Source organism: Ranitomeya imitator, chromosome 4, assembly GCF_032444005.1.
Source record: "Ranitomeya imitator isolate aRanImi1 chromosome 4, aRanImi1.pri, whole genome shotgun sequence".
Taxonomy (NCBI): Eukaryota; Metazoa; Chordata; class Amphibia; order Anura; family Dendrobatidae; genus Ranitomeya; species Ranitomeya imitator.
The window spans coordinates 470,593,883-470,618,464 of record NC_091285.1 but is presented as its reverse complement, the minus strand read 5'-3'; the positions used below and the strand labels follow the sequence as shown (position 1 = coordinate 470,618,464).

Here is a 24,582-nt window from a genome sequence, read left to right as displayed (position 1 = left end):
AATTATGTCTTTGCTGTAATCGGTGCGGACGAGTCCTGGCTGGAGAAGTTATAATGTCGGTTAGGGCAAGATGGAAAAGACGAGAAAAGTAAATTATTCCATAAAAGGAAGAACGTCAGATGTAAGTCACTATATATTATAACTGTGCTGTGACCTCTTGCATATTATGCAGGACTGGTATCTACCACCATATGGTCACCACGTGTCAGTAATATCAGTCTTGGTCTTGGTATAGAGATGTATTTTCAATAACAGCTCTGTCATCTGCTAGGTTCCCCTATACCCACAATTAGGCTTTGCCACTATAGTTGTAATCATGCTTACCTGGTTAGGGGCCCATCAGATGTTTCACTTCCCCCCACCTGAGCTGAACCCCTAGTGATGCCTCTACATACATGTCTACAGTATATGTGGTTTCTACCATCTAATCAATGTATTACTCAGTAATCCAAGTTGCAGCATTGTACTACAGTATATAAAACTAGATCAAGTCTAATAACCTCAGTTCATAATCTATATATATATTCTTTATGCTATCAATTATAATGTAAACTTTTACGTATAAAGCCATAACACATCCCACAGCATTTTACATTTTGTAAAACCATAAATATATTAAAAAAAAGCACACTATACAACTAAACATCGACTTTAAACTAACATTTAGGCCAAGAATGAAAATGGTCGCTAATCATAAACCTCCAAGGTGGTCTGGATCCAGGCCACTTACTGTAAGGATAGAACAGGACAGGTAAAATCCAATCTAGTTATTTTTGCCCCAAGATCATAGAGCCGTAGAGGAGAGACTGTCGCTGGCTTGTAATGACATGTCTAGCAGTTACAAGCATCACAAGACCTTCATATTAGAGAAATAAAGCAAAGAAACTAAAGATGGCATTCTCTCTAAAAGGTTTATAAATGGGATTTTATTTTCCGGTGTCAATACTTTATCATAGTAAATAATTAATATGCCACATGAGTTTGCAGTTTCTAATAAATTATAGAGACAACTATAATATTAATCAAAAGAGATGGAGGGTTGATGCTGCAGATATAAGAGTGATCATTCTACCATCACCACCATGGAGAGAACCTCCTACTGACCTCAATACGAGATACTCCGCCATCTAGGTGTCAGACTCAGGAGAATACATTGATCAGTCCTGACACACAGCTAGCATCCATTATTGTGGCACTGGCAGACTTTGGGTTGCCTATGAAAGTGAGATCACTCTGTACATTTGATGCGAATATATCTACTTTAAGGGTTCTTGATGTTTCCAGGCCCCATGCATTCAGGAGGCCCAATTGGAAGGTAAAGAAAGAAACTCTACTGTACCTATACCTATCCTATACCTAACCGATGCTCATAGTTTTATACCAACCTCATCCTCCAGTTCTACTTGTGCATAGATAATACATTTATGTGACTGTAAGGACAATACAAATAATTGTATCATTCCAGGAATGAAAGGTCAATCCAGTATCAAAAATCCTCAAATCCTGTTGCTTTGGCATATACAAACCCTAAATAGGTCATCCAGAGTAAGAAAGACATGGCCGCAATCTTCCTAAAAGAGCGCCACACCTATTGGCTGCATCCGCTATTACAGCTATGCGCCATTTAAATAAAAGTGGCCAAGTTGCAAATCGAACCTGCAGACAGTGTGGTGATGTTCTTGCAAAAAAAAAGTTGTAAAATCTTTGCCAGCTCGGCAATCTGGAGAGACGCTCTGTCCCTTAGGCTACTTTCACACTTGTGTTTTTAGCAATCCGTCGCAATACGGAATACTGTTAAATAAATAGGGCAGCACACTGCAGCGCCAAAACATGCAAACTTGAAAAAACGAAATTTGAACTGCATTACTGCACTAGAAATATGAAAAATGAGAGCTTTTAGCGCACAAAAATGGCCAATTTTATGTGTACCTCGTAGCCACGTTAAGGCATCTCTCTTATACGAGGTCCTACGTTTGACCTACCTCACTGAGAATAAACGTCTCCATCTGAATGGGTACATGTAAAAACCTCTTCTTGGACTCAATGCAATACTGAATACTGCGATTGGCTACTGGGCACCTAAAAGATAGTATAATATGTGTGCCCCTAATTCACTGGTGCATGTGATCACCTGCACCGGATTATGCAGGCAGTGCCATGTACTATACATTACTACATATACTTCTCACCACGGTGCTGATGTTGTTATGCCTCAGGTTCAGCTCCGTCAGCGAGTCTAGACCATTGAGGTTTTCCACTTGGATTATCTGATTTCGAGCAAGGTTCAACACTCGTAATTCTCCCAGGTGACCAATATTCTCTATTTTAGATATCTGGAAGGAAACAGAACATTAATCAAATCAGTGCAATGTAATGAGACGTAAGATATCAGTAATGCCCTCGTGTGATCATGTACACATTACTGGCTAAAGAAGTCGCCCGTTTTACAAAACTCATTATCAAATACCATATTAGAGCATACGGAGTTAATAGAGGTGAGCCTCTCATTCATCACTTGCATCAAAAGGTAATGAGAAGCAGATACAAACCTCATCTCCGCACACTGGACCGAGTAAGTAAAGGTTAATGCTTTCAATGGAGACTATGAAACGTCATTTCTCCAGCCCACTCAACCCTCCCTACCGGAATCTCAACTCACAGTCCATACTTTCCTGTCTCAAAGGTTTGCTGTTCCTAGATAACATTTATTATGCATGCTTACATAGCACCTACATACTCCTCAGCGCTATACAGACATCACTGTCCCCATTGGGGCTCACAGTCTAAATTCCCTACCAGCATGCCTCTCGCCTTTCCTCTCAAAGGAGTTGTCCTGTTGCACAGATAAATGGCACATCAGCTGGATTTGGTTTAAAATAAAAAACAAGCAGTGCTGTATGCCATTTTTATAATGAAAAACAGCCCCTTTAATTGACTAGTGGACACATGCTGAAAAACTGTAACCGACAGAAAATACATTCCACAAGCTCCTCCTCCAGACAAACCCGGATACCTCCCTACAAGTAATCTCTAGTCTGTGTAAAGTGGCCTTTTCTGCTTCTTCCATCACCAAGGTCTCTACAGCACAATTTCCATACTCTGAAACGTGGTGGCAACATATACAGGTGCATCTCACAAAATTAGAATATCAAAAAGTTAATTTATTTCTCCTTCGCCTCATTGGGGAACACAGACCGTGGGTGTATGCTGCTGCCAAAAGGAGGCTGACACTAAGTGATACAAAATAAAAGTTAGCTCCTCCCCAGCAGTATACACCTTCCTGCTGGCTCTCAGCTAACCAGTTCATGCTTAGTGTCTTAGGAGGCACAGGTCTGGTTTCCAGACCTCCCGTTTTTTTTTTCTTTTCTTTTTCACCATGGAAGACAAGACTGGGGTGACGAACCCTTTTGAATGGGTCCGATCTCCCCAAACCAACAACGGGCGAGCACGTGGAGTGTCGCCTCCATGTATCCTCTCCGGCAATGTGGGACAATATGCCGGACTCAGCCCTGACCACCCTAAGGTAACGAAACCCTAGGCTGTACAGGCGCATATGGACAGTCCGTGCGGCCCCAACTGCATCACCAATGCTCAGACAACGGTGATGGAAGGCGGCGGACGGTCCCTCTCCTCATCCCCTGAAGGGAAGATAGAGCTAGGGTGCCTGCACCGTCCTTTATACAGCCCCCCTCTAACCTTAATCTCTGGAGCCATGCGAGGTGGGGGGCTGGGAGGGCTCCTGCTGCGGCGCAGTTTTCCCCTGCCATTCAAGATGGGAAGCCTCGCTCCAGCCCCGTGCCCGTGTTCTCGGGCAGGTGCTGGGAGTTCCCTGCGGCTGGTGACACCAGGCCGCGGGCCGAGATCCCGTTCCTGTCTCCCTCTTCCGGGTCCACCCCCTCCATACTCGGGCGGGCCTCAGATAATTTAGTCCCCGGCTTCTGGCGCGGTTAGGCCACAGGAGGAAGTCCCGCCCCTTTTAGCCACATCATCTTCCAGTGGCTCTGCCCCCTCATCCTCGGGCGGATGTCGTGGAAAAATTTAGCCCCCGGCTTCAACCTCCGATAGGCCGCGAGTCGAAACTCTACCATTTCCAGCGGGACCGTCAACCAATTGGGCGCATTTTTTATATGGGACTTCACTGATACTTCCTCCTGTGACGGTTCCACAGGACAGCCGGAGACACAGGACTGGGGTAAGTGCTACTCCCCCCAGCCTGGCAGCTGCAAGATATATTCCTTCAACTTATACAAATTCTGATTATAACAGCAGCAGGTCCAGCATGTCTAGAAGGACCAAGTCTCATACGGTTTCGTATAAGCCACATGTGTGGCCTGTTGGTCCGCTTTTCCGCTTGCCCAGAGTAATCGTCTCTGTGAGGCCTGCGGTTCCCAGTGCACTCAGGAGCCCTCCCCTGCGACTTAGCCCAGTGTGTCAGGAGCCCAGAATGGGCTTTGTCTTTGTCACAATCTATGGCGTCCCTAACAAAGGCAATCGAGTCCCTTCAGACCACATCTGGTTCCAGGGGCAGCAGTTCGCCTGTCCTGGAGAGGTCCTCCGATTCACAGGAGCCTCCGGCCTGCAGGGGCCACTCTCTCACTAGGCAGACGTGGGGGAAACGAACCCACGCCGCATCTCCCGGTCCGTCGGGTGCATCTTCATCCTTGAGTTCCGTCTCTCGTTCACCCTCGCCAGCGGAGATTAGTGAACATGGTTCGGAGTACGATTCTGAAGGGTCCCTCAACTTAGAGGCGCCTGATTACTAGGAGTCAGTAGACAGCCTCATTGAAGCCGTCAACCAAAACCTGGAGGTAGAGGACGTATCCACCTTGGCTTCCGGTCATAAGGTGTCTTTTAAGCAGCCCCATAGAGTTTTTTTTTTTTTGTTCTCATCATGAGTTTGAGGATTTAGTACAGCGTCTCTGGGAGCGGCCGGATAGGCGTTCTCGGGGCAGAGGGCTCTAAATGCAGATATCGTTTCGCCCAGGATTTCCATAGGAAGTGGGTGGAATCCCCTTCGATAGACTTTCCCGTATCTCGTTTGGCTTCTAAAGACGTTATTATCCATTCCTAATGGTTCTTCTATTAGGGATCCAACCGATCGACTTATAGAAGGCCTGGCACGTTCAGTATTTGAGGCTTCAGGCTCAACCCTCTTGCCTTCTTTTGCGGCGCCTTGGGTGGCCAAGGCATATCCTGATCAGAGTCTTTGAGGAGAGCTCAACAGGATAAGGATGGATCTGCCATCAGAGGTGACCGAGATTTCGAATCAGGTCGCCCTAGCAGGTAACTATCTGATTAATGCGTTCTTGGATGAAGTCTCTTACTGCTCTGCTCTATCAGAGCGGCCGATTATTCGGCGAAGAATTGGATCAGCTCATTTCTGATACCACAAGGAGGAGAAGGCAATTTTCTCCCACAGCATTTCATCGCCAGTTTCAGGCATGTTTTAAGTCCTCACAGAAGAGCAGATCTTGATGCGGATATACTGGCCTTGGGGTTGGAGAGATTAATGAAGTGCTAAACTGGGCACAGAATGATACTGCCGGATAGAGGGGGTGCTTGAAGTTACGTGCGATAGTGTGGGAGAGACCCTTGTGCAAGAATGTACAGAATAAGGGCAAGTTGAAAACATATTTTATTGTCCCCACTTCCTATCACATCAATTTTGATTCATTGTACATCGTTTTGGTGAACATTTTGTACTTCTTGATTTTTCCTAGTTTATAATCTTTCTATTACATTTTCTCATATATTCACAATTAACTGCCCAAAGTATTGTTTCCCATCACATTGTGGGTTATGTACTATTATGTTTAACAGCTTATCACTAATGGTGACCAATGAACGGTAAAAAAAAAGATCCCCAAATAGTACTTGATAAAATGTAAACTTTTATTAATGAACCTTATAAAAACAAAAAATAACATTAAAAACAGGTACTAGGTCCTATAATGAGGGACTTCATTTCCATTGGGTATTCCAAACTAAGGTTGTCTGAACTATAGTAAATATATCACTAATGTTTATGCTACAAGTCTTTCATTAGCATGGGGTAATGGTAAATGCCACATGTAAACCTCCTTGGTATTTCTACAGTGACAAGCAACTCTGAATTCTTCCCCCTATAACAGTATGTGTTAAGTAGTGCACTGTTGAGCTCAAACTGTGATAATAATGAAGCTGTTAAACTACCTAATATGCAGCCACGTGGAATCCTTTCCGCGTCCCTCTGCCCCGACGTACGCTTCGCACTGCTTCTTCGGGAGGCGTGTCAGGGCAGGGGGCATGCCGGTATAAATAGCGAGTTCTGCGGTGTTGATTTCCTGTGAGGGATTACCTGGCAGGATGTGAATCAGCTGTTTCCTATTGAAGCGTTACTGCGCATGCGTCCCTGTGCTAGTAATTCCTCACACACAGTACATACGATCCAAAGAGGATAATGAGGCACAAAAAACAAGCAACATGATTGGGATTTTTTTCCCTGTGGTATGTGTAAGGGGTGTGCCAATATGAAGAGGGGATATTCCTTCAACAATTTCAATAACACTAGGAACTTTGACATCAGGGCCCATATCACTTGCGGTACGAAAGGAGTGATTTACTACACCAAATGCCCATGTAAAAAATTTACATCGGCATGACGAGTCGGGAGTTAAAAGTTAGGGTACGAGAACTTTGTTTGGACATAGAAAAAAACAAAACAGTAATTGATGACACCACTCTCAAAACCCTACCCAGGCACTTTAAGAGGCTCCATCAGTGCAATTCTAGATTGCTCTCCATCAAAGGGTTTGATATGGTAGACTTGGGACCTAGGAGAGGAGATTTAGGGAAGAGGCTGGCTAAAAAGTAATGTCAGTAGATATATAGACTAGGGACCATAGCCCCACAAGGCCTGAATGAAAGTTTTGGGTTTGGGGCCTTCTTATAATAAACATATTTTACATCTTTAAGTAAGTAGTACGGTAGGGGGCTGCTACTAGTTCTTATTTAATTTAAGTCTAGTGCATGTTTTTATGTCGGTTTTAGTTCTAATTTTTTATTTTAGATATACATGTTCTATCTATATGGTCCTACTTTCCACTTTGAGGTTTCTGCCCAAGCGGGTCAAAGGAGGAGTCAGTCAAGAATCTATTTTTTCCTGGGGAGGAGCCCTTTGAAAAGGATTGACTACACTACCGAACAATCATGCTAAATCCTGTGGACTGTCATCCTATTGGTACAATAATGATGAACTTGTGGTGGACTTTAAAAAAAGACTATAATTGACATATATGGACTATGTATGTATGAGCAGGCAAACTGTATATGTTACTTTGTGAATTGGTTCTATGTCCTTAAAATGTATAGGACTAAATTTCATAAGTATTTTACATATAGACTCCGGTATCTGCTGTATATACTCCTTTAGAGCATACATGCTAATCCATAGACATACCATCTGTTATATACATAATGGGTGCATTTTTAACATAGTTAATCTGTAATTTTCAGTAAAAGACACTTTTAAGTCACTTTTATTCAGCACTACAACTATCAGCACGTGTTAGTCCCTGATGGGGTGTCTATTATATTCACCTTTTTAGATAATATTTAGGACTTAGCCACGCTAATATTCACATAGGACCCACTAAATAAAGCATACCGCCCACAACAGTAGGGAGGGATATGTCTGTTGAGTAGAAAATTTATCAGGTTTTCTATATTGAAGCCATAGATTACTTTTTACAAAATATCTGGCCTAACACACTGATATGCTGGGTGTTTTCATCTGCATATTTAGTCCACAATTATAATATTTTTATCACCTTATAGACATTTATAGTTATTTTTATGACGGCCTCTTATAGGCCACGAAACATTCAAGCAGCCTATTGGGTGGCATCTTGCACATTTTTTACACTTTATTTATTAGTTTTAAGGTTACATCTTTAGTAGTTTATTATTGCATATTATACGTGCACTACTTTCACCTTTTAATAACAAATCCACAGTGTCACCCACAAAAATTCTTTACATGTTCCACTGCAATATTTTATAGTTTATTATTGATTGACTAGCTGGGTGACAAATTTGGAATATTCTGGTCTATGTACTAAACTTGCTCCTGTAGTGAAGGTCCAATAGAAGTATCCAGAGGTTTTGGAAGGAAGTAACTTAAAGGGGATGTCCAGTCTTAAGCTACTGTATGTGACTACAGACTTATGAGTCCTTACATCATGCGCACTGCAGCGCTGAGGATTCTCCATTGCTATTTTGGGATCCAGACAAACAAATGTATTCAAATTAATGTAGGTTGCAGGTAACAATCTCTGAACAGTGACAAATACATACACAAAATGTTTCGCTCTGGAAATCAGAGTTGTCTGAGATCACACACAATCAGTCCTCATAAAGAGTCTATGACAGAATAGAAATCAATTTTGACTCAATGTTCCCTTTAAAGGTAATCTATCAGCAGGAATTCACCCCCTCAAACTACTTACGAGTGAGTATGTAGATCTTCAACAGACAAGTCCAGCAATACCTTTACCTATAAAGTCTGTCTCTCCATTAGTGAGAAATCAGCATTTGAATTAATATGCAAATGAGGCTGAAGGTTTATGGTAGATCTGAAGCCTCTGCCACCCCAGTTTTATTCCCAGTCTAGCCCCGCCTCTTACTGCTTGACTGACAGCCTCTATACTGACTAACTGAAGGCAAAGGAGCCATTAGACAAGCAGGAAGAGGCGACGGTGGGCGAGCAATAGAGCTGGAGTGACAGAGGCATCAGATCTACATATAGCTCTTCAGCCTCATTTGCATCTCAATATAAAGGTACTGCTGGACTGGTCTTTGAAAGAGTTACATGTGCATATAAATAGTTTGGCGGGGGTGAAATGTTGCTTACAGATTGCATTTACACATGTGCAAACCAAGTTTAGCACTAGTGATGGATATTCTACTATTCATAACACTTATGTCTATGCATATTATGTAGATTGTCAGTAATGCTACAATGTATCTCAGGCACTTCTTATCTCCATGTATATAGATATTTGGGACAATTACCTGATTACCATGGAGATCTAAAACATCAAGACTTTTAAGGTTTTCCAGGTTTGAGATTTTCTGTATTCTACGAGAGAGCAAAACAAGAAAATGATAAAATATTTTTCATGCATGAACTGGTTTGGTCCTACATTTTTTACATTTTAAGAAGAGTAGCCAGTATTAATATACACGTTTCCATGTATTACAGTCTGCAGACCTGTGCAGGGCTCATCACTAATATTCTGGGGCTAATATCGGAGCTGTATTTTTTTCTAACTTAGATTCATATAACTGGGGCCAAAAATCATTTTTGCAGTTTAGTCTGACAGGGAGTTTGTAGCTCATCAGTCTTTCGGAGCTCCTGTCAGAAGATTTATGACCACAGACTACATCAAAAGTTGAATTTGCAGGAAAACAAAGTCTGTGAAAGCAAAGTGGTGTAGGTGTTTTAGTGAAAACCAGTTGCAATGATGATTTTTTAGCCCCAAATGTTATATTAATACATGAATTTAAAGAGTAACCTTCCTTTTTAATGTTAGTTTAAAAATCAATAGTACACATAAAACAAAGTTGGCCATTTTTGTAAAAGGAATCCGCTTCTTTGTCCTCCAGGACTGATTATTCATTTTCAAAATTCTCAATTCCTGAGTACAATCTGTATTCAATTAAGAGAGACTGTTACATTACTGAGATAGTAAATGGCAGTTGGTGCTCATAAGATTCTATGAAGAGGAGGAGTTTGCCTCTAGCTCCGCCCCTCTCTATTGAATCTTATGAGCACCAACTGCCGCTTACTATCTCAGTAATGTAACAGTCTCTCTTAATTGAATACAGATTGTACTCAGGAATTGAGAATTTTGAAAATGAATAATCAGTCCTGGAGGACAAAGAAGCGGATTTCTCTTATAAGATATGTTACAAATTAGCTGTTTTTCATGTGTACTATTGATTTATTACTAAAAATTAAAATGATGGTTACTCTTTAATAAAAATAAATAAAGTAAATTTTCCCCAGACAAATGTGCCATAATTCTGGTGCAATCTGTTTTTAAAAAAACAACAACACAAACTAGGAAAAAACACTATTATGGTAATGATTTATTATTTACAATTTTTAAAGCTATTTTTTTTTTCTTGTATTTTCATTTTTGCTTTTTTTGTAAGAAGTTTGAGTCAATTGGAGCACATGCAAAGATATTATTTTTTGAGTAAAATGTAGCATTAATCCATAACGCACAACATTTTAAAGCTTTTTGAGTTTGCAGCGGTCCAAAAACTGATAAGCGCAGGCACTGGAGTACAATTGAGAAAAAAAAACTTCTCAAAAGGTCTCAAATAATGAATTAGCCAAAAAACGATCTGGATAATGAAAACCAGGGTCAAATTGTTAAGAACACCTAAAATATGACTTGGACTAAAAAAAATGAATTTAGCAAAAACATAGAAATGCCTAAAAACTAAGCGCCAGGTTCATCACTTGCTTTTTTCTTTAAGTGACTTTTCTTTTGTCTTGCGGTATCCATTGCCTTTCTTAGTGCCAAATTCTTCATAGTGGTGTCCGCTGGTTCCTGAATTTTGACCAAAAGTACTGTTCATTTTTGTCTCACTTTTATCTGCCTTTTACCACTTCTAATATCCCATGCTTGGCTCCGATAAAACAAAAAAGGTTTTACTCGCCTCCCGTACTGGCATCGTACCAGCGGGGTCGGCACTCACGTTCCCGGGGCTCTCGTGTGGCTGTCATGACATGTGAGCCCTGCGTCCAATCAGCTCTGGCGTCATTGTTCCCAATTTAGGACAAATTGAACAGTAAGGGTAAGTTCACACAGAGCGTTTTTGCTGCTTTTTCTTTCTGCAGCAAAACCTGATCATCTTTGGCAAGAAAGAAGCTGGGTCAAAAATGCAGGCTCAGGTGCATTTTTGGTGCGTTTTTTGGTGCGTTTTTTTGGTGTGTTTTTTTCTCTTTGTGCATGCTAATGTCCTTGGATTTTCAGCAGCAAAAACGCAGCAAATAATGATAGTTGCATTTTTGCTGTGTTTTTTTCAGCACCCATTCAAGTCAATGGCTGAAAAAACACAGCAAAAACGCTGAAAGAAGTGACATGCTCTGTGTCCAAAAAACGCAGCAAAGCACAAAATACTGATCACAGAAAAAACCAATGTGTGTGCATGAGATTTCTGAAATCTCATAGGCTTTGCTGGTACTGTAAAAAGCAGCTGAAAATTAGCATAAAAAAACGCAGCAAAAACGCCCTGTGCGAACATACCCTAAGAAGAAGTCAGGGCTGCGGCTGCTCTCTCACTTCATCTTAATGTTAAATTTGTCCTAAGGTAGCGACAGTAACACCAGCGCTGATTTGGTGCCAGGCTCACAAGTCATAACACTGGTGGGCGGCGCTTGCACAGATTGAGAGCTTTGCTTGCCGATAGATGATAAAAAAAATAAAATGTGCTCCAGCAAAATGACGGCGGAGCAAGCGCAGTAGCAGGTATTGGCAAGCGATAGATGCTACTGCCAATTCGCCACCGCCATTTCTCTGAAGTTAATTTTTTTTTTCTTTTAAAGACCACACTGTTATGCAAGCGCAGTAGAATAGGACTGCCCCATTTGAGAATGCCTTGACGTGGCGGGGTGGCTCAAAGAATTGATCAATTGTTTGCTAAATGTCTAATTTTGAAATACAGCTAGAAATTAATATGGGCATATGCACTTTATGTATTGCATTCTGACCATAAGCAGCGCTGGCTTCTCCCCCTTTTTTATTTTGACATTGGTTTGTGGGTGACCACCACTGTTGCAGTGCACGCTGGGTTAGGCACGCCATTCTTTCTGTGTTCATTGTGATTGATAGGCTGCTGTACACATATACAGCAGCCCTGCCCTGCCCTAGGCGCTGTTTGAATGTGCACCTGTGTCTGGGCCTGTCTCACCCTTCACCTGTGGTGCTGGTTAGGCAGTGTGGAGGTTGGACCTGAAATATCTATATCCAGACCTGGTCCACCTTTATCTGCCACCTTTATCTGCGCGTACCCTTTCTGGCGCCATGGGAGTGATTCAGAAACGCTTCAGGTACAGTTTGCATTTAATATGGTCTTGCTTTTAATACATTTAGGAGGCCGTAATGGCACAGCGAATATAAAAAATGTAGGGTAGGACTGCCCAATTTGAGAATGCCTTGGTGTGGCGGGGTGGCTCAAAGAATTGATCAATTGTTTGCTAAATGTCTCATTTTGAAATACAGTTACGAAATTAATATGGGCATATGCACTTTATGTATTGAGTTCTGATCATAAGCAGCGCTGGCTTCTCCCCCTTTTTTATACTGAAAAAGTCAGTCTGTCAGGAGGAATAAAGAACATTTACTCCCAGCAGCGGGGCTCTCAGTGCCGACACAGCATGGTGTCAGAACGCTATTAACCTGCAGATTAACCCCATATCTGCAGGTTAATAGCGTCATCTTACATGACAGGTTCCCTTTTAGCCAACAGATGCAGAAATCAAAACCTCACCAAATATTCATCAAGGGAACGAAGTCTCAAAGCAAAAATTTGTATGATCCACTAAAAGTTTGCACACAACTTCAAAATTTGTGCAAAAAATTTCTGTTGCACCAAAAAAAAAAAAAAAAAGAACGAAAAAAAAAACTGGGTGAAGGGAGGAGTGAATTAACTATATTTGAGCCAAAAATATGAACTGGCCACAAATATCTGGATTTTAAAAAAATATGAATATACATCAAAATAAGCGTAACATCAAAGAATATGGCATAAAACAAAAAGCAGCCTTAAAAAAAGGAAAAACCATGCAAAAATTTGTCACAAATGCCATAATGAACTGGCCTACATGGTCAGATGAATTTGATTTATTTTTTAACCCCTTCAGCCCTGATCCTGTTTTCACCTTCCTGGTCAAGCAAAACATTATAATTCTGATTCAACATATCTCAGGGATTCTCAAAATGTTTTGTCGTGACACACACAAAAATGTACGTTTCCAAAGCCTTTCTTGCCAGAAATCTGGCAAAAAAGCTTTGATAAATCACTCCCCTATGTCTTTACAAAGACTAATACAAACATAAAGATGTCTGACAAAGTACGTCCTTGCCCTGACCATATGGACAGTCTTTCTCCCAATCAGGCTTATAGCAACTGCCTACATCCAGCTGCAGATGGCTCCCATAGTAATGACTGCATGTATGAATAATAATAATAATAATAATAATAATAATAATAATCTATAAATGTCTACAGTCGGAAAAAAACATGCATGTAATAGTTTAAGTGATGCAATTCCCTGTAGTCAAAGTATGGTACATATAAAGGCAATGGTCGCTCTCCTCCTGATCTGTAGGAGTGAATTATTGGAAGCACATACCTGTTTTTCCCAAGCATTAGCACACGTAGAGATCTCAGAGAGGAAAGGCCGCTTATTTCTGCCATCTGGTTATCGTACAGATCTAGGAATATTAAACGTTGAAGGCTTGAAAGATTCTGCATTCTTGTAATAGAGTTATGCTGTAGATATAACAGCCGGAGCTGCTCTTCACCTTCTATTATAGGGAAGACTGTGAAGTTTTGCCTTTAAAAAAATACATAAAAATAGCAAAAAAATTAAGATAATGGTTTAAAAAAATAAAAATTAAACTTTTACTATTAATTCCAACAATGCCACTCCATTGCTCCTTATGGAGCTCACTAATACGCAACCTTTAGGCCAAGTTTATACAATGCTTCACTTTTTGTTGTGGATTTTATTTATGCAGTTTTACAAAACTATACATATACTGGCTCATCTTTTCAGCTCATCCAGATTTGTCAAGGATATTACCCATTGCAATTAATAACTATTAGTGATGGGCGAACATGATCGGATGCAGAGTGTCTTCGATGTGCTCGAATAATATATTTGAGTCCCCGCGGCTGCACGTCTCACGGCTGTTAGACAGCGGCAACACATGTAAGGGATTCCCTAACAAACAGGCTATCCTTGCATGTGCTGCGGCCATCTAAGGCCGGGATCACACATGCGAGAAATATGGCTCAGCCTCGCATGTTAATACCCGATTTTGCTGCGGTCACTCAGGAGTGGAGCATGTGGCGCATAGCAAGACATGCAGCCGCACGCTCCACTCCTGAGTGACGGCCGCAATGCCGGGTATTAACATGCGAGACTCGGCCGTATTTCTCGCATTTGTGATCCCGGCCTAACAGCCATGAGAAATGCAACTGCAGGGACGCAAACACATTTTTTGAGCACACTAAAGACACTCAGTACACGAGCATGCGCAGATAACACCTTATCCAAGTACGTTCGCTCATCACTAGTCACTATCAATAGTACAATTCATATAGAAAGGTTTCCCTTTGAAAAATGTTTCACCTAATGGCAAGATAGGTGTACCAGTCCACCAATCATTATCATTAGAAGATAGATCCAGAGTTCCCCAATACCCACCACCACCAGACAACCTTGGCCAAGAGGAGCTTGAATAGACAGCCAAGCACAGAGCTCATTATTGTAAAAAGCTGAATGCTAGGGATAAATGCACACATAGCACATCTGGGGTCAAACATGGCCGGCTCACTGCACACCTTGGGTGAGACTGTATAGGGGTACTCCGTGTCTCACACTCACTCAGCCACTCACCTGTCACAATAGGCCAACAAGTGCCCCCCATAGCCAGCCCACACCTCCACATGACAATTCCTGGTGCCACCACTTGCCATTCTGCTAGGCCATCGAGACATCTAACCTGGGTAACGCTAATAAACCTAAATAACAAGCTTTTTGGCACCAAACACAGCTTAGCTATACTTTCCCTCTATGGGGTTGTGGGTACGATTAGAACAGCAAGGAGCAAAGATATTAAATTTTACATTTAACATACAAAAGGTACAAAAAGAGGAAATGACACAAAAGCAAAAAAGAAGATAAATACATAAAGCTCTAGCCGATTAGAGATTCTTACAAATGATCATGAAATGAGCGAGGGATTGTCCACCATTCTACCTAGTGGCAAAACTTTCCTACCAGAAACAGTTTGTTTTCCTTTGTAGAACATGTCAATAGTATACGTATTACATTTGTGAAACTTCATGCAATTGCCAGACACCAAAATCTGCTGCTGATCTTACCTGTACAAATCCGCTGGTAAAATCCACAGCAAATCAGACCCATGTGACTTCACCTTAAAGGGCAGAATTTCTAATACAATTTTTTGCAGCAAATTTGTCAGCAAATTAGCTGCATTTACACGGAATGATTATTGTAAACGAGTTTTCTTAACGAGGTTGTCCCACTACTCAGACAACCCCTTCTCAACGGCCGGAATGTGGGGGGAAACATGGGGAACGAGAAGTGTAGTAGAGGACAGCCCCTTCAAGAATACTCATTCACAATAATCGTTCAGTGCAGCTTAATTTGCAAAGGACTTCCAGCTACCGAAAATTCCGGCAAAAAACTTGCATTAGAAATTCTGCCCTGTGTGTATTTAGCTTCAAGGTAAATTCACCTGTGTCTGACTTGCTGTGGATTTCACTGGCAGATTTGACAGGTAAGATCAACAGCAGATTTTTGCATCTGGAAAATTGATGAGATGTAATAAATGTCATACACATGCTGCAGACATGTTTCACATATATAAGCAACAAATTTCTGGTAGTAAAACCTTGCCTGTAATATTAGATAACAAAACATAAGCATAGACCAGATGAATAGATATTATAGCTTATATGAAACCTGAAAATGATTGAAAACAGCTCTCCTGTATTAGCCAAATTTCGCAAAGCTGTACCCAGGGCTGTCTCCAGGTTTTCGTGGGCACCGGGGGATAGAGTCCCGGTGGGCCCCTTTAACACATACCATAATTCATGATGCACAGATACGGCAGAGAAATATAGGTATAGTACAATGCCAAATATTTCACTTACTTCTTACATTACATGAGTGACATCTATTGTAAATTCTACAATAGCTCAAAAAGCGTCAAGTATAGTCTTCCATACAGTATTATTGGCATCACATAGGTGTCCATACAGAATACATAATGCTCCATACAGGATAATGAGCCCCATATATTGTTCCATACAGTATTATGGGCACAACATAATGCTTCATACAGAATAATGAGCCCCATATATTGCTCCATACAGAATACTACAGAATAATGGACCCCATATCATGCACCATACAGAATAATGAGCCCCATTTATTGTTCCATACAGTAATAAGGACACAACAGTGTTCCATACAGAATATTGAGACACATATAATGCTCCATACAGTATAATGAGCTCCATATAATGCTCCATACAGTATAATGAGCCCCATATAATGTTCCATATAGTATATGCTGGGCCTCCTATATTGCTCCATACAGTATATGATGGGACCCATATATTGCTCCATATATAATTGGTCCAATATATTGCTCCAAACATATAAAAAAAATTGAAATACTCACCTCTACTCACTGGCCACTGCTCTGTTCCGGACTCTTCAGCATATTCTGGCTCTATGGGCTGTGACTTTTCAGGCAGAGGGCGCACAGATGTCACGTCATCGCACCCTCTGACCGGAATATCACAGTCAGAGGATGCGGAAGATGCCACAGCGGAGGAACAGTGAGAGGTAAATATCGCAAGTGTCGGGGCCCTGAGCAAGTGGGGTGGGGCCCACTCGCCGACACTGGCACAGGTACCGGGGTCCCCATAGTGCGCCGGTGTCCCTGACGGCGAATAGGTCCCCCACCAGCTCAGGGCCCCAGCACTTGACCGGGTGCTGACGCCGGCCCTGGTTTTACCGTCTCTTATGGACTATTGTCCTGCACGGTTTAAAATTAAGGTGAAGTGCTTCTAATCAGTTGCAGGAGTAGGAGAAATCAGACAGTGCGTTCTTTTGGCTCCTCTCTGTTGCGGTAAACCTGTGACACATTCAGCCATTGCTTGTTGCTTACCTTTCTAAATTAAGCTTGTCTGGGCTGACTGCTTTCTCCTCGGCAGAGCGATGCACAACTGGACATCCAAGTTCTGACCTCAATAGTGTGTTCAAACAATGAAAATGGTTCACTGAAGAAAAAAAAATACAGCATTAAGACAAATGTAGGGCCAGGTTCAGATAGTTGTACTATAATTCAGGCCAGTTATATCTGCAATTTTTGGATGTGACTGGCTTCATCTGGTCATCCCAAAATCAGATGAGCGCAGGAGCTGCCACCATTTATATGCAGTAGTCTGGACCGGAAACTTTACATGCATACAATTTGTCCGTGTGGAAAATGGGCCACATGCACTCTGCACACTGGCTATAATGGGTGCGTACACTGGCACTCTGCACACTGGCCATAAGGGGTGCGTGCACTCTGCACACTGGCTATAATGGGTGCGTGCACTCTGCACGCTGCCTACAATGGGTGCATGCACTCTGCACACTGGCTATAATGGGTGCGTGCACTCTTCACACTGGCTATAATGGGTGCATGCACTCTGCATACTGGCTATAATGGGTGCGTGCACTCTGCACACTGGCCATAAGGGGTACGTGCACTCTGCACACTGGCTACAATGGGTGCGTGCACTCTGCACACTGCATACAATGGGTGCGTGCACTTTGCACACTGGCTATAATGGGTGTGTACACTGGCCATAAGGGGTGCGTACACTGGCACACTGACCATAAGGGGTGCCTGCACTCTGCACACTGGCCATAAGCGGTGCGTGCACTCTGCACGCTGCATACAATGGGTGCGAGCACTCTGAACACTTGCCATAAGGGGTGCATGCACTGGCACAATTGCCATAAGGGGTGCGTGCACTGGCACACTTGCCATAAGGGGTGCGTGCACTGGCACACTTGCCATAAGGGGTGCGTGCACTGGCACACACGCTATAATGGGTGCGTGCACTGGCACACTGGCTACAAGGGGTGCATGCACTGGCACACTGGCTATAAGGGGTGCGTTCACTGGCTATAAGGGGTGCGTGCACTGGCACACTGGCTTTAAGGGGTGCGTGCACTGGCTATAATGGGTGTGTGCACAGGCACATAGCCTATAATGGGTGCGTGCACTCTGCACACTGGCTATAATGGGTGCGTACACTGGCCATAAGGGGTGCGTGCACTCTGCACACTGCCTACAATGGGTGTGTGCACTCTGCACACTAGCCATAAGGGGTGCGTGCACTGGCACACTGGCCATAAGGGGTGCGTGCACTGGCACACTGGCCATAAGGGGTGCGTGCACTGGCACACTGGCCATAAGGGGTGTGGGCACTGGCACACTGGCCATAAGGGGTACGTGCATTGGCACACTGGCCATAAGGGGTGCGTGCACTGGCACACTGGCTATAAGGGGTGCGTGCAAATGCCACACAGGCTATAATGGGTGCGTGCACTAGCAAAAAGGCTATAATGGGAGCGTACACTGGCTATAATGGGTGCATACACTGGCTATAATGGGTGCGAACACCGGCACATAGAATATAAAGGGTGCATACACTGGCACATTGGCTATAATGGGTGCATGCACTGGCAATTGGGCTATAATGGGTGCGTGCACTGACACACTGGCTATAATGGGTGCGTGCACTGGCACACTGGCAATAATAGGAGCGTACACTGTCTATAATGGGTGCGTACACTGGCTATAATGGGTGCGTACACTGGCTATAATGGGTGCGTACACTGGCTATAATGGGTGCGTGCACAGGCACAAAGGCTATAATGGGAGTGTACACTGGCTATAATGGGTGCGTGCACTGGCACACTGGCTATAAGGGGTGTGTGCATTGGTACACTGGCTATAAGGGGTGCGTGCATTGGCACACTGGCGATAATGGGTGCGTGCACTGGCTAAAATCGGTGTGTGCACTGGCACACTGGCTATAGGGGGTGCGTGCATTGGCACACTGGCTATAATGGGTCCGTACAATGGCTATAATGGGTGCGTGCACTTGCACACTGACTATAATGCGTGCATGCACTGGCTATAATGGGTGCGTGCACTGGCACACTGGCTATAAGGGGTGCGTGCACTGGCTATAATGGGTGTGTGCACTAGCTATAATGGGTGCGTACACTAGGCACTGCTCCTAATAGCCAGATTCCTACTCCACACTGATGAGGGGCAAAAACCCCGAAACAGCTGTCTGTGGATGGATACCATGCTTGGCATAGGTGGCTTTCCTTCATAGGATGCTGCCCTTCCCGTGGTTGTTCCTTCCCGGGGAAAGGCCTGGCTATTCACTGCTTGCGTCGAGAAACACGTGATGGTGTCTCCGCAGCTTCTTTACATGCATCTAGCTATAATGGGAGCGTGCACTTGAACACTGGCTATAATGGGAGTGTGAATTTGGACACTGGCTATAATGAGTGGTGCAGTGGCTATAATGGGAGCTTGCACTTGAACACTGGCTATAATGGGAGCTTGCACTTGAACACTGGCTATAATGGGTGCGTGTGCTCGCTGTGGGAGGTCCACGGCACATACCGACAGCACACTTCCATATAATATGTTGGTCTGAACAAGCTCTAAGTCAGTAAAGTGAACATTATAGAGACGCTGATGCTTTTTATAGTTATGTGAGGACATAAAATATACGAGGAGGCATTGATAAATAGTTGGCATTGAATATTTTTAACAGCCAAAAATAAATCCCGTTGCTATGGAAACAAGTACTAACTTTGACAAGTGCACGTGCTACTTTTAGCAGAAAACATTATATCATTTGAAATTGTGATTAAGAAAAGTTAACCCTGTCAGAATTGCGGGTTAACATAACATTTTTTTTTCCCAAAGGATCTGAATTACTTTTTGATCGATGCATTAAATATACAGTGTCAGAAGGTGTTTATGATGCATAGAATTATTAAGTATTACTTCAAAAATATGTAATTTTTTTCTAGGCTAAGACAACTATATATAAAAGGGGTTGTCCAATACTTGGACAACCCCTCCTGAATCCCTATGTATCTCCCTTATAAAATGATATCACTTCTACTCGCCTCCAGTGCCAGCGCCATTCCAGCGGTGTTAGCACTGGCTCTCCCGGGGATTGCATGGCATTATGTCATGTCACATGATCCCTGCAGCCAATCAATGACCGCTTCACTTTCTCTGCCTTTGGAAAAATCACATACATCCAGAGGCAGTGAGGCCGTAGCATCTCTTGCTTCCTCAGGATGATTGCGGTTTGTCTGAATGCAGGGAAAGTGAAGTGGTCACTGATTGTTATGTCACACGATCCCTGCAGCCAATGTCACGTGATCACTGTGAGAGCCAGTGCAGATACAGCTGGAACGGCGTCGCCACCAGAGGTGAGTATTTATGTTCTTGTTCTACAACAGCGAAACACATAGGGATTGAGAAGTGGTTGCCTGAGTAGCGGACAACACCTTAAATACCCGCCTCCCCAACAAACCAATCAATCAATGTTATACTGGTGGACATAGTTACATAGTTACATAGTTACATAGTTATTAAGGTTGAAGGAAGACTATAAGTCCATCTAGTTCAACCCATAGCCTAACCTAACATGCCCTAACATGTTGATCCAGAGGAAGGCAAAAAAAACCCATGTGGCAAAGAGTAAGCTCCACATTGGGGAAAAAAATTCCTTCCCGACTCCACATACGGCAATCAGACTAGTTCCCTGGATCAACGCCCTATCAAGGAATCTAGTGTATATACCCTGTAACATTATACTTTTCCAGAAAGGTATCCAGTCCCCTCTTAAATTTAAGTAATGAATCACTCATTACAACATCATACGGCAGAGAGTTTCATAGTCTCACTGCTCTTACAGTAAAGAATCCGCGTCTGTTATTATGCTTAAACCTTTTTTCCTCCAACCGCAGAGGATGCCCCCTTGTCCCTGTTTCAGGTCTATGATTAAAAAGATCATCAGAAAGGTCTTTGTACTGTCCCCTCATATATTTATACATTAAAATAAGATCACCCCTTAGTCTTCGTTTTTCCAAACTAAATAGCCCCAAGTGTAATAACCTATCTTGGTATTGCAGACCCCCCAGTCCTCTAATTACCTTGGTCGCTCTTCTCTGCACCCGCTCCAGTTCAGCTATGTCTTTCTTAAACACCGGAGACCAGAACTGTGCACAGTATTCTAAGTGTGGTCGAACTAGTGACTTGTATAGAGGTAAAATTATATTCTCCTCATGAGCATCTATGCCTCTTTTAATGCATCCCATTATTTTATTTGCCTTTGTAGCAGCTGCCTGACACTGGCCACTGAATATAAGTTTGTCATCCACCCATACACCCAGGTCTTTTTCATTGACGGTTTTGCCCAGAGTTTTAGAATTAAGCACATAATTATACATCTTATTACTTCTACCCAAGTGCATGACCTTACATTTATCCCCATTAAAGCTCATTTGCATTTATCAGCCCAAGCTTCTAGTTTACATAAATCATCCTGTAATATAAAATTGTCCTCCTCTGTATTGATTACCCTGCAGAGTTTAGTGTCATCTGCAAATATTGAAATTCTACTCTGAATGCCCCCTACAAGGTCATTAATAAATATGTTAAAAAGAAGAGGGCCCAATACTGACCCTTGTGGTACCCCACTGCTAACCGCGACCCAGTCCGAGTATGCTCCATTAATAACCACCCTTTGTTTCCTATCCCTGAGCCAGCTCTCAACCCACTTGCACATATTTTCCCCTATCCCCATTATTCTCATTTTATGTATCAACCTTTTGTGTGGCACCGTATCAAAAGCTTTTAAAAAGTCCATATACACTACATCCACTGGGTTCCCTTGGTCCAATCCGGAACTTACCTCTTCATAGAAACTGATCAAATTAGTCTGACATGAACGGTCCCTAGTAAACCCGTGCTGATACTGGGTCATGAGGTTATTCCTCTTCAGATACTCCAGTATAGCGTCCCTTAGAATGCCCTCCAGGATTTTACCCACAGTAGAGGTTAAGCTTACTGGCCTATAATTTCCGAGTTCAGTTTTTGTTCCTTTTTTGAATATTGGTACCACATTTGCTATACGCCAGTCCTGTGGCACAGACCCTGTTATTATGGAGTCTTTAAAGATTAAAAATAATGGTCTATCAATGACTGTACTTAATTCCTGCAGTACTCGAGGGTGTATCCCATCCGGGCCCGGAGATTTGTCAATTTTAGTGATTTTTAGACGCCGCCGCACTTCCTGCTGGGTTAAGCAGGTGACATTTAATTGGGAATTTTTATCACTAGACATTTTGTCTGCCATAGGATTTTCTTGTGTAAATACTGATGAAAAAAAGTCATTTAGCATATTGGCTTTTTCCTCATCCTCATCCACCATCTCACCCAGACTATTTTTAAGGGGGCCAACACTATCATTTTTTAGTTTCTTACTATTTATGTAGTTAAAGAATATTTTAGGATTATTTTTACTCTCTCTGGCAATGAGTCTCTCTGTCTCAATCTTTGCTGCCTTGATTTGCTTTTTACAGAATTTATTTAATTTTCTGTATTTATTTAATGCCTCCTCACTACCTACTTCCTTTAATTCTCTAAATGCTTTCTTTTTGTCACTTATTGCGCCCCTTACAGCTCTATTTAGTCATATTGGTTTCCTCCTATTTCTAGTATGTTTATTCCCATACGGTATATACTGTGCACAGGTCCTATCCAGGATGCTAATAAATGTCTCCCATTTTCTTTGTGTATTTTTGTGTCTCAGAATATCGTCCCAGTTAATTGCACCAAGATCCTCTCTCATCCGTTGGAAATTTGCCCTCCTGAAGTTTAGTGTCCTTGTAACCCCTCTACTACACATCTTTTTAAAGGATACATGAAAACTTATTATTTTGTGATCGCTATTTCCCAAGTGACCCCCAACCCTTATATTTGATATGCGGTCTGGTCTGTTGGTTAATATTAGGTCTAGCAGTGCCCCCCTTCTTGTTGGGTCCTGAACCAGTTGTGAAAGGTAATTGTCTCTCATAGTTGTCAAAAAGCGATTACCTTTGCTGGAACTGCAGGTTTCTGTTCCCCAATCTATTTCAGGGTAGTTGAAGTCCCCCATAATAATGACTTCTCCTTGAGTCGCAGCTTCATCTATTTGCTTTACGAGGATATTCTCCATTGCTTCCATTATTTTTGGAGATTTATAACAAACCCCTATCAGTAATTTATTATTTTTTCCCCCTCCCCTTATCTCCACCCACAGGGATTCTACATTTTCATTAAATTCACCTATATTATCGCGCAGGATGGGTTTTAAGGATGATTTTACATATAGACACACCCCTCCCCCTCGCTTATCTGTACGGTCATTTCTGAACAGACTATAACCCTGCAAATTAACAGCCCAGTCATGGCTCTCATCCAGCCACGTTTCAGATATCCCCACCATGTCATAATTATGCTCCAACAACATTAGTTCTAATTCGTCCATTTTGTTGGCGAGGCTTCTGGCATTAGTATACATGCACTTTATGTTCCTCTCTGTACTTCTATTTCTTAAATTATTAACTGTTCTGACCCCACCCCCATGCCACCGCCACCCCCAACTTCCTTATTTGTGCCCAGGTCTCTGTCTGCACTATCTTCCCCTCCTATAAAATGAATACCCTCCCCCCCAATTCCTAGTTTAAACACTCCTCCAACCTTCTAGCCATTCTCTCCCCCAGCACAGCTGCACCCTCCCCATTGAGGTGCAGCCCGTCCCTAGCGTAGAGCCTGTAGCCAACTGAGAAGTCGGCCCAGTTCTGCAGGAACCCAAACCCCTCTTTCCTACACCAATTCTTGAGCCACTTATTAACCTCCCTAATCTCCCGTTGCCTCTCTGGCGTGGCACGTGGTACCGGCAGTATTTCAGAAAATACCAAGTTGGAGGTCCTTGCTTTCAGCTTGCAGCCTAATTCCCTGAAATCATCTTTAAGGACCTTCCACCTACCTCTAACTTTGTCATTAGTGCCAATGTGCACCATGACCGCTGGGTCCTCACCAGCCCCTCCCAATAATCTGTCCACCCGATCAGCGATGTGTCGGACTCGAGCGCCAGGTAGGCAGCACACCGTTCGACGATCCCTGTCTTTGTGACAGATTGCCCTATCTGTTCCCCTAATAATTGAGTCGCCCACTACCAGCACCTGTCTGGCCTGCCCTGCTCTCCTATTTCCCTCCTTACTGGAGCAGTCACTCCTCCGGCTTTCAGAGGACATGCCTGGCTGCAGCAGTGCTACCCCTGTACTGGCACCCCCCTCATCTGCCAACTTAGCAAACTTATTGGGGTGTTCCAGATCAGGACATGGCTACATAAAGGGACACACATAGATCTCAACTGCGTTCGTCTTGGTGCAGAGATGTTTCTAGGGTGGGGGCACACCTTCCAAGAATCCAAGTATCTTCCTTCCACAAAAATATTTTTCTTGACAGCAGTATACACAGGAAAGTTAGCAACGTTTCAGCCATGCAGGGCCTACGTCAAGTTTTCAAAGTTACCTGTTGCCTTGGATTCTTGGAGTACGTTCATTAGTTACACCCTAGCGGATGGGCTTTACCAAGTCTGCGAGGGATATGGAGT

At 42.9% G+C, this 24,582-nt stretch overlaps 1 protein-coding gene across 4 annotated transcripts in view; it reads right to left on the bottom strand.

Moving 5' to 3' along the window:
- Positions 1-24,582, bottom strand: part of LRRC49 (leucine rich repeat containing 49) — a 334,326-nt gene that overhangs the window by 211,416 nt on the left and 98,328 nt on the right. For all 4 annotated transcript variants that reach the window (XM_069765877.1, XM_069765876.1, XM_069765878.1 and 1 more), the window contains 4 exons: positions 16,989-17,100; positions 13,409-13,612; positions 9,052-9,118; positions 2,190-2,333 (listed from right to left, as the gene is read on the bottom strand). In XM_069765877.1, coding sequence (XP_069621978.1) covers positions 2,190-2,333; positions 9,052-9,118; positions 13,409-13,530 — 333 coding nt within the window. In that variant the 5' untranslated portion in view covers positions 13,531-13,612; positions 16,989-17,100. The remainder of the gene's footprint in view (positions 1-2,189; positions 2,334-9,051; positions 9,119-13,408; positions 13,613-16,988; positions 17,101-24,582) is intronic.